General features: G+C 34.6%; 1 protein-coding gene across 1 annotated transcript in view; it reads left to right on the top strand.

Moving 5' to 3' along the window:
- The window catches only part of abca1b (ATP-binding cassette, sub-family A (ABC1), member 1B), an 82,100-nt gene that overhangs the window by 10,934 nt on the left and 59,160 nt on the right, over window positions 1–12,006 (top strand). Inside the window, exons 3-5 of the mRNA XM_061976546.2 lie at window positions 4,174–4,267; window positions 10,484–10,625; window positions 10,691–10,809. Of these exons, the coding sequence (XP_061832530.1) occupies window positions 4,174–4,267; window positions 10,484–10,625; window positions 10,691–10,809 (355 nt within the window). The remainder of the gene's footprint in view (window positions 1–4,173; window positions 4,268–10,483; window positions 10,626–10,690; window positions 10,810–12,006) is intronic.

Genomic DNA, 12,006 nt, shown 5'->3' with positions numbered 1-12,006 from the left:
GAAAAACTGAACATTTGTGCAATATTATGTAGGGGTGTAACGGTACACAAAAATGTCGGTTCGGTACGTACCTCGGTTTAGAGGTCACGGTTCGGTTAATTTTCGGTACGGTAAGAAAACAACAAAATATACATTTTTGGATTATTTATTTACCAAATTTGCCAAATCTTCCACCAACAATATTTTTCTTATTGGAATATTTGATGTGAAGTAATGGGAACCTTGGATAGGTCAATAATTCATAATAACATTGATTTTGATTCAATATTATGTTTTGAGCAATGACAGTTTGAAACATTGCAACTTTTTCTAAATTACATTTAACCTTTAAGCTTTTTTAGTTCACTTTTGTTATGTTTTTGTTTAGTTTAGTTCGGTGATTTGGTAAAATTGCAAACATCTAAAATGCTGTACAAAGCAAACTATAACCTGCTACCAAAGAATGTACAACAATTCTTCTCAACTAAAGAGGAGAAATATAACCTTAGAGGAAAAAATAATTTAAAACATTTATATGTGCACGTACAACACTTAGAACTTTTAGCATATCAGTATGTGGAATTAAATGATGGAATGGATTAAGTAAAGAAGTTAAAAATTGTACTGATATGATCCAGTTTAAGAGGTTGTTCAAAATAATAGTGCTTACAGAGTACAAAAAAGAAGAATTATGAGAAATACTTCCAACCTTATTGAAAATAAGATATTCTTCATCTCAGTATGTTAATAATGACTGAATTAATTAATTAATTACATATTACAAAACTGTTGTATACTAATTCATAGATGTTATTTTATTATATAAAAAGGTCAATAAATGATTCTATATATTTGTAAACGCTTTGAAGTGGGAAGGGGGTAGGATTAAATAAGCTTTGCTTCTTCCTACTCCTTTTCGGGCATGATGTAAAATGAAATTATATGAAATTGTGTTATGTATTATGATGTAAGTGTGTTCATGTTCCAAATAAACTAAAGAAAGAAAGGGAAAAAAAGTTTAATAGTATTTTTAGAATGTGCCTTTAAAACATTAGCTGTGGGCCGCAAATGGCCTCCGGGGCACACTTTTGACACCCCTGCTATAGATAATAAAAAATTAAATGTATGGATAAAAAGCAGAGCCTGGCGACGCATGCGCGTTTATCATAACTCTCTCTCTCTCTCTGTCTCTGCCCCTCCCTCACCAATGCTGCTGCGAGCACAATTTGTTTTGTTTTCAACCCCTTCTTAACCCTTAACGTACATTGAAAATACACGCAACCCTAACTCAAAATGCCGGACATTTGAGGCATTTAAGAAACTTCGTCCGGACAGCTTCGCAAAAGATGACATGTCCGGTGAAAAGAGGACGTATGGTCAGTCTATCCTAGCCCGTTAGCTGCTAGCATGCCGTGTGTTGTGCCTCGGTGTGCATTGTGTACACAACGTGCGTTACGCTACTTAATATGTCCGTATGGAAACTCGTTCGGTACACCTCCGAACCGAACCGAAACCCCCGTACCGAAACGGTTCAATACAAACACACGTACCGTTACACCCCTAATATTGTGATAAAAGTTGGAATTTTACTCAATAACAGTCGCAATTTTACAAGAAAAAGCTTAAAATTTTGGCAATTTTATGAAAAGAGTCGTGATTTTACTCGACAAAAGTCACAATTTTATAAGAAAACTTTAAAAATGTTGGCAATATTATAATAACAATCGGTATTTTACTTTGCAAAATGATGATGAAAGTCATAATTTTACTCAAAAAATGTCACTGATTTACAAGAACAACAAAAAAAAGTTGGTAATATTGTGATAAAAGTCAGAGTTTTATATGACAAATGTCATAATTTTGCATTAAAAAGTCATAATTTTACATTAAAAAAGTAATAATTTTACGAGAAAATATTGCAATATTACAGAAACAGAAAGAACATGAGAAATTGTTCCCAATTTTATAAGAAAAAAGTCGACACATTACGAGACAAAGACTGATTTTAGGGAATTATTTTTATTTTTTGTTCGTAATTGGTTTTTAATCTTCATTATTTATAGGGCTGCAACTAACGATTAATTTGATAATCGATTAATCTGTCGATTATTACTTCGATTAATCGATTAATAATCGGATAAAAGAGACAAACTACATTTCTATCCTTTCCAGTATTTTATTGGGGGGGAAAAACAGCATAGTGGCACCATACTTATTTTGATTATTGTTTCTCAGCTGTTTGTACATGTTGCAGTTTATAAATAAAGGTTTATAAAAAATAAATAAATAAAATTAAAAAAAAAGTAAAAATAAAATAAAAATTGCCTCTGCGCATGTGCATAGCATAGATCCAACGAATAGATGACTAAATTAATCGCCAACTATTTTATAATCGATTTAATCGATTAGTTGTTGCAGCCCTAATTATTTACTTCAAGTTATTACAGTATGTCTCTATATACATATTTATTTATGTTTTTATTTAATTTTGGCCAAAGGGGGCGCATTTCAATTTCTTACACACACTTGTTATTTCATATGTTGACCAGAGGGGGAGCACTTTTAAAAGCGACACACAGTTAATTTGAAAAAAAATCCCTCCTTTTTGGGACCACCCTCATGTTGATAGATGTCACCACAAATGAGACATTGTCTATTAGATGCAATGTTATTGGGACCATGATTTATGTCATCACTTGTTCACACCTCCTCATATGGAAGATACTTTTCCTTCTTCGAGTCTCAACAAGGGTAGCAATACAAAAACACACACACACACACACACAGACATTCTTGTATTTCTTACCTTCTTGAGACCTCTTTAGGACCAGCCTTTCCAGATATTTAAAGAAGTGTATTTACAACATGAATAATACATACCGTATTTTTCGGAGTATAAGTCGCACCGGAGTATAAGTCACACCTGCCGAAAATGCATAATAAAGAAGGAAAAAAACATATATAAGTCGCACTGGAGCCCGGCCAAACTATGAAAAAAACTGTGACTTATAGTCCGAAAAATACGGTACATACTATGCACATATAAAAAAGCTTGTTGTGCAAAATGAGTTGGAATTTCACAAGAAAAAGGTCACAATTTCACAAGAAAAACTTAGAATGTTGGCAGTGTTATAATAAAAGTCATAATGTTACTCAACGCAAGTAAACATTTTACAAGAAAAACAGAATATTTGTGCAATATTATGATAAAAGCTGGAATTTTACTCAATAAGTCGCAATTTTACAAGAAAAGCTTAAACTTTTGTAAATTCTATGAAAAGAGTCGTCATTTTACTCGACAAAAGTCACAATTTTATAAGAACACTTTAAAAATGTTGGCAATATTATAATAATACTCTGAACTTTACCTTGCAAAATGATGACGAAAGTCATCATTTTACTCAACAAATGTCACTATTTTACAAGAACAACAAAAAATTGGCAATATTGTGATAAAAGTCAAAGTTTTATATGACAAATGTCACCATTTTGCATTAAAAAGTAAACATTTTACATGAAAAAAGTAGTAATTTTAGGAGAAAATATTGCAATATTACAGAAACAGAAATAATATGATAAATTGTTTCCAATTTTATAAGAAAAAAGTCGACACTTTGTGAGAAAAAGACTGATTTTAGTTAATTTTCTGTTTTTTAAATGTTTTGTTTGTAATTGTTTTTTAATCTTCATTATTTACTTCAAGTTATTACAGTAGGTCTCTATATACATATTTATTTGATTTTTTTAAATTAACTTTGGCCAAAGGGGGCGCATTTCAATTTCTTACACACACTTGTTATTTCATATATTGACCAGAGGGGGAGCACTTCACATTTCTTACACACACTTGTTATTTCATATGTTGACCAGAGGGGGAGCACTTTTAAAAGCGACACACAGTCAATTTGAAAAAAAATCTTTTTGGGACCACCCTCATGTTGATAGATGTCACCACAAATGAGACATTGTCTATTAGATGCAATGTTATTGGGACCATGATTTATGTCATCACTTGTTCACACCTCCTCATATGGAAGATACTTTTCCTTCTTCATGTCTCAAAAAGGGTAGAAATACAAGAACACACACACACACTCTCTCTCTCACATACACACACACACACAATGAAATATGAATGTTTAGTAATGAGGTGAAAGGTCATGTCAGAGATTGTAAAGAAGGTTGATGTTGCAGCTCCAACTGCTGGTGGAGATCGTCTGGCCGCTCTTCATCTTCTTCATCCTCATCGCCGTGCGACTCAGTTACCCGCCCTACGAGCAACATGAGTGTGAGTGCATCTTTCTTTCCTACACTAACTCTGTCATTTTAATAACTCTTCATATTTACATAATGAGTGTGACTGCATCTTTCTTTTCCTGACATATTAACTCTTCATGTTTACATCATGAGTGTGACTGCATCTTTCCTGCACTACTCTGTCATATTAACTCTTCATGATTACATCATGAGTGTGACTGCATCTTTCCTGCACTAACTCTGTCATATTAACTCTTCATGTTTACATCATGAGTATGACTGCATCTTTCTTTCCTGCACTAACTCTGACATATTAACTCTTCATGTTTACATCATGAGTGTGACTGCATCTTTCTTTCCTGCACTAACTCTGTCATATTAACTCTTCATGTTTACATCATGAGTGTGACTGCATCTTTCTTTCCTGCACTAACTCTGACATATTAACTCTTCATGTTTACATCATGAGTGTGACTGCATCTTTCTTTCCTGCACTAACTCTGTCATATTAACTCTTCATGTTTACATCATGAGTGTGACTGCATCTTTCCTGCACTAACTGTCATATTAACTCTTCATGTTTACATCATGAGTGTGACTGCATCTTTCCTGTACTAACTCTGTCATATTAACTCTTCATGTTTACATCATGAGTGTGACTGCATCTTTCCTGCACTAACTCTGACATATTAACTCTTCATGTTTACATCATGAGTGTGACTGCATCTTTCTTTCCTGCACTAACTCTGTCATATTAACTCTTCATGTTTACATCATGAGTGTGACTGCATCTTTCCTGCACTAACTGTCATATTAACTCTTCATGTTTACATCATGAGTGTGACTGCATCTTTCCTGTACTAACTCTGTCATATTAACTCTTCATGTTTACATCATGAGTGTGACTGCATCTTTCCTGCACTAACTCTGACATATTAACTCTTCATGTTTACATCATGAGTGTGACTGCATCTTTCCTGCACTAACTCTGTCATATTAACTCTTCATGTTTACATCATGAGTGTGACTGCATCTTTCTTTCCTGCACTAACTCTGTCATATTAACTCTTCATGTTTACATCATGAGTGTGACTGCATCTTTCTTTCCTGCACTAACTCTGACATATTAACTCTTCATGTTTACATCATGAGTGTGACTGCATCTTTCTTTCCTGCACTAACTCTGTCATATTAACTCTTCATGTTTACATCATGAGTGTGACTGCATCTTTCCTGTACTAACTCTGTCATATTAACTCTTCATGTTTACATCATGAATGTGACTGCATCTGTCCTGCACTAACTCTGTCATATTGACTCTTCATGTTTACATCATGAGTGTGACTGCATCTTTCTTTCCTGCACTAACTCTGTCATATTAACTCTTCATGTTTACATCATGAGTGTGACTGCATCTTTCTTTCCTGCACTAACTCTGTCATATTAACTCTTCATGTTTACATCATGAGTGTGACTGCATCTTTCTGTCCTGCACTAACTCTGTCATATTAACTCTTCATGTTTACATCATGAGTGTGACTGCATCTTTCTTTCCTGCACTAACTCTGTCATATTAACTCTTCATGTTTACATCATGAGTGTGACTGCATCTTTCTGTCCTGCACTAACTCTGTCATATTAACTCTTCATGTTTACATCATGAGTGTGACTGCATCTTTCTTTCCTGCACTAACTCTGTCATATTAACTCTTCATGTTTACAGGTCTGTCCATTCACACACACATTTCAAGTGAACATGTCAGTTCATTCACACAAACACACACTCACCATGTAAACGTGTCAATCCGTTCACCCCACATATTCCCACAGACCATATATTTGTCTGTTTATTCACACACACACACACACACACACACACACACACACACACACACACACACACACTATTTAAAAGTGTGTGTCCATTCACACATAGGAGTCTTTTCTCCTTTGCTGATTGATGAGTGAAGTGTTGGAGGCGGAGCTTCCTCCACGTGTGGATTTATGATTGGATCATAGTTTATGGATGTCATAACTTGACCATAAAGGTGGTCATCATCATCATCATCATCAGAATAACCAAGATGTCTTCTTTAATCAGTAGATTATCTTAGATGACCTAGGGTTTACTTCAGGTCACATTAGAAAGCTGACATGGACTTTAACTGTGGAGAAGGAGAAGTAGTAGCAGAAGAAGAAGGATTATGACATAGTTCATAGACTTTTACTGTGGAGAAGGAGAAGTAGTAGAAGAAGAAGAAGGATTATGACATAGTTCATAGACTTTTACTGTGGAGAAGGAGAAGTAGTAGTAGAAGAAGAAGAAGGACTATGACATAGTTCATAGACTTTTACTGTGGAGAAGGAGAAGTAGTAGAAGTAAAAGAAGGAATATGACATAGTTCATAGACTTTTACTGTGGAGAAGGAGAAGTAGTAGAATAAGAAGACGGATTGTGACATAGTTCATAGACTTTTACTGTGGAGAAGTAGTAGAAGAAGAAGGACTATGACATAGTTCATAGACTTTTACTGTGGAGAAGGAGAAGTAGTAGAAGTAAAAGAAGGAATATGACATAGTTCATAGACTTTTACTGTGGAGAAGGAGAAGTAGTAGAATAAGAAGAAGGATTGTGACATAGTTCATAGACTTTTACTGTGGAGAAGTAGTAGAAGAAGAAGGACTATGACATAGTTCATAGACTTTTACTGTGGAGAAGGAGAAGTAGTAGAATAAGAAGAAGGATTGTGACATAGTTCATAGACTTTTACTTTGGAGATGGAGAAGTAGTAAGAAGAAGAAGAAGAAGGTCTATGACATAGTTCATAGACTTTTACTGTGGAGAAGGAGACGTAGTAAGAAGAAGAAGAAGGTCTATGACATAGTTCATAGACTTTTACTGTGGAGAAGGAGAAGTAGTAGAAGAAGAAGGACTATGACATAGTTCATGGACTTTTACTGTGGAGAAGGAGAAGTAGTAGAAGAAGAAGAAGGATTATGACATAGTTCATAGACTTTTACTGTGGAGAAGGAGAAGTAGTAGAAGTAGAAGAAGAAGGACTATGACATAGTTCATAGACATTTACTGTGGAGAAGGAGAAGTAGTAGAAGAAGAAGAAGAAGGACTATGACATAGTTCATACACTTTTACTGTGGAGAAGGAGAAGTAGTAGAAGAAGAAGAAGAAGGACTAGGACATAGTTCATAGACTTTTACTGTGGAGAAGGAGAAGTAGCAGAAGAAGAAGAAGGACTATGACATAGTTCATAGACATAGAAGAATGGTTCCTGGTGTTTCAGGAATGTTGTGCACTGATTCACTGACTTGAGACGTCTGACATGTTCTTACTTGTTGGTACGAAACCTATGAAAAGTTCCTTTTTTCTTTCTTTTTTGTGTGGGCCGGCTGACACATTTGAACATGACTCATTGTTCCTCTATGCCTTTCTATCCCAACTTCTGTCTTTTTATTATAAGTTCTATGTCTTTCTATCCCAACTTCTGTCTTTTTATTATAAGTTCTATGTCTTTCTATCCCAACTTCTGTCTTTTTATCATAAGTTATGTCTTTCTATCCCATCTTCTGTCTTTTTATTATAAGTTCTATGCCTTTCTATCCCAACTTCTGTCTTTTTATTATAAGTTCTATGCCTTTCTATTCCATCTTCTGTCTTTTTATCATAAGTTATATGTCCTTCTATCCCAACTTCTGTCTTTTTATCATAAGTTCTGTGTCTTTTTATCCCAACTTCTGTCTTGTTATTATAAGTTCTATGTCTTTCTATCCCAACTTCTGTCTTTTTATCATAAGTTCTATGTCTTTCTATCCCATCTTCTGTCTTTTTATTATAAGTTCTATGTCTTTCTATCCCAACTTCTGTCTTTTTATTATAAGTTATATGTCTTTCTATCCCAACTTCTGTCTTTTTATTATAAGTTCTATGTCTTTCTATCCCAACTTCTGTCTTTTTATTATAAGTCCTATGTCTTTCTATCCCATCTTCTGTCTTTTTATCATAAGTTATATGTCCTTCTATCCCAACTACTGTCTTTTTATCATAAGTTCTATGTCTTTCTATCCCATCTTCTGTCTTTTTATTATAAGTTCTATGTCTTTCTATCCCAACTTCTGTCTTTTTATTATAAGTTCTATGTCTTTCTATCCCAACTTCTGTATTTGTATTATAAGTTTTATGTCTTTCTATCCCAACTTCTGTCTTTTTATTATAAGTTCTATGTCTTTCTATCCCAACTTCTGTCTTTTTATCATAAGTTTGATGTCTTTCTATCTCAACTTCTGTCTTTTTATTATAAGTTATATGTCTTTCTATCCCAACTTCTGTCTTTTTATTATAAGTTCTATGTCTTTCTATCCCATCTTCTGTCTTTTTATCATAAGTTCTATGTCTTTCTATCCCATCTTCTGTCTTTTTATTATAAGTTCTATGCCTTTCTATCCCAACATCTGTCTTTTTATTATAAGTTCTGTCTTTCTATCCCAACTTCTGTCTTGTTATTATAAGTTCTATATCTTTCTTTCCCAACTTCTGTCTTTTTATTATAAGTTCTATATCTTGCTATCCCAACTTCTGTCTTTTTATCATAAGTTATGTCTTTCTATCCCATCTTCTGTCTTTTTATTATAAGTTCCATGCCTTTCTATCCCAACATCTGTCTTTTTATTCTAAGTTATATGTCTTTCTATCCCAACTTCTGTCTTGTTATTATAAGTTCTATGTCTTTCTATCCCAACTTCTGTCTTGTTATTATAAGTTCTATGCCTTTCTATCCCAACTTCTGTCTTTTTATTATAAGTTCTATGTCTTTCTATCCCAACATCTGTCTTTTTATTATAAGTTCTATGTCTTTCTATCCCAACTTCTGTCTTGTTATTATAAGTTCTATGTCTTTCTATCCCAACTTCTGTCTTTTTATTATAAGTTCTGTCTTTCTATCCCAACTTCTGTCTTTTTATTATAAGTTATATGTCTTTCTATCCCAACATCTGTCTTTTTATTATAAGTTCTATGTCTTTCTATCCCAACTTCTGTCTTTTTATTATAAGTTCTGTCTTTCTATCCCAACTTCTGTCTTGTTATTATAAGTTGTATGTCTTTCTATCCAAACATCTGTCTTTTTATTATAAGTTCTATGTCTTTCTATCCCAACTTCTGTCTTTTTATTATAAGTTATATGTCCTTCTATCCCAACTACTGTCTTTTTATCATAAGTTCTATGTCTTTCTATCCCATCTTCTGTCTTTTTATTATAAGTTCTATGTCTTTCTATCCCAACTTCTGTCTTGTTATTATAAGTTCTATGCCTTTCTATCCCAACTTCTGTCTTTTTATTATAAGTTCTGTCTTTCTATCCCAACTTCTGTCTTTTTATTATAAGTTCTATGTCTTTCTATCCCAACTTCTGTCCTTTTATTATAAGTTCTATGTCTTTCTATCCCAACTTATGTCTTTTTATTATAAGTACTATGTCTTTCTATCCCAACTTCTGTCTTTTTATTATAAGTTCTATGTCTTTCTATCCCAACTTCTGTCTTGTTATTATAAGTTCTATGTCTTTCTATCCCAACTTCTGTCTTTTTATTATAAGATCTATGTCTTTCTATCCCAACTTCTGTCTTGTTATTATAAGTTCTATGTCTTTCTATCCCAACTGCTGTCTTTTTATTATAAATTCTATGCCTTTCTATCCCAACTTCTGTCTTTTTATTATAAGTTTAATGTCTTACTATCCCAACTTCTGTCTTTTTATTATAAGTTCTATGCCTTTCTCTCCCATCTTCTGTCTTTTTGTTATAAGTTCTATGTGTTTCTATCACTACTCTATTGTGTCTCTATTATAAGTGCTATGTATTTCTCTCACTACTCTATTGTGTTTCTATTATAAGTTATGTGTTTCTACCACTACTCTATTGTGTTTCTATTATAAGTTATATGTGTTTCTATTGTACTGTGTGAGTTGGAGGTGTGTGACAACCTTGCTAGTGTCAGAGAGGCGTGTTGAAAGACAGCCATGGAGGAGAAGACGTGTGTTGTTGTCTTATCTAATCGCGGCGTGATAACGAGCAGTCCAGTTGGCTTCTAAAGGTTCTGATTGCGTGGTGTTCACACAGTCATCAGGGCCAAGGTCACTGGCTGCGCCCCCTTGCCCTGGCACATGATAATGTGAAGCCCCTCTGACCCTCTTGACTTTGCATGCCAACAGTGACAACTTCCTGTTCCTGTCCACAGGTCATTTTCCCAACAAGGCCATGCCCTCAGCCGGCACGTTGCCATGGATACAGGGCATCCTCTGCAACGCCAACAATCCCTGCTTCCGCAGCCCGACGCCGGGAGAGTCTCCGGGCGTGGTGGGCAATTTCAACGACTCTATGTGAGCGACACTTGACAATTTCCCTGCCACGACACATTCGTCACTCGCACATCTTTGCTCTGCAGAATCTCTCGCCTCTTCTCAGACGCCAAGAAGATTCTCTTGTACAGTCAGAATGACAAGAACTTGGACGGCTTCAAGGAGCTGGCCCGGGCCCTTCGAGCGCTACAGAGCAGCAGGTCAGGTGAGGAGACTCCGCCCCCGCCGCAAGCACAACCTCAAAAACACATGCTTTTGTCCATCTTGCTGCAAAAGTCAACATGTTGCACACACACACACACACACACACCTGTGTACACGCCCCCTTCCTCTCACCTGGTACCTCTTCTTCCACAAGCTACATGAGATACAACATGTGTTTATTTGCAAAGGTATAAAACGTTCCTTGTGTTCATCTTCTTGCAGCAATGCCAAAGCTAGTAACTTCTAAACTTTTTCCACTGAGAGCCGCGCACTAAAGCACTGACACACAGGTGTCAAAGTCAATAATTTTATCTGGCCTGGAAATAATAATAATAATAATAATATATTTTATTTGTAAAAAGCACTTTACATTGAGTAAACAACCTCAAAGTGCTACAGTGTATTTAAAATAAAAAAAATAAAAAAATTTAATAAAAAAAAATAAAAACAATTTTAAAAGATAATAAAAAAATAAAAAAATAAAAACTAGAACAGCCAAATAGCTAAAACTAGTATGCATATATCTAAAAAAAAAAAAAAAAGCCTTTTTTTTTTTTTTTTTTTTTTTTTAAAGAAGGGTTTTTAAGCCTTTTTTAAAAGCATCCACAGTCTGTGGTGCCCTCAGGTGGTCAGGGAGAGCGTTCCACAGACTGGGAGCGGCGGAGCAGAAAGCCCGCTCTCCCATTGTTCGTAGCTTTGTCCTCGGAGGTTGGAGGAGGTTAGCCTGTCCGGAGCGGAGGTGTCGTGTGGAGGATTTGGGGGTGAGTAGTTTTTTGAGGTAGAGGGGGGCATTTCCATGGAGGCACGGGTGGGTTAGTAGGGATATGTGTCAATAAAGTAATTCATATTTTCTCACTAAATGTCATTCATTTGTTTCATTTTGACAGAAAAATTATATGTACTGCTTGAAATTGCATACATTTTAAACTTTAATAGTATCCAATATTGCAACAAATATGACACTATATTATCATACTTTGCAAACATGTTTTATTTAAATAAAAATACTTAACTTTACAGCAAACTATCCATCAAATTAATAAAAATGACAATACATTTTGTGTCATTCTTTACAGCATATTACTGTAAACTGAAAAAAACTACTACTGTTTTTTTGTCTTAAAATTTTGTTGACTGCCATATTTTGAGTGTAAAATCTTGTTTTTAACGGTGTATTAACTGTAAATGGAAAGACGCT

This window comes from Nerophis lumbriciformis, linkage group LG16 (assembly GCF_033978685.3).
Source record: "Nerophis lumbriciformis linkage group LG16, RoL_Nlum_v2.1, whole genome shotgun sequence".
In the NCBI taxonomy this organism is placed as follows: domain Eukaryota; kingdom Metazoa; phylum Chordata; class Actinopteri; order Syngnathiformes; family Syngnathidae; genus Nerophis; species Nerophis lumbriciformis.
Note: the sequence above shows the minus strand (reverse complement) of the source record. Positions and strands in the feature narration are given on the sequence as shown.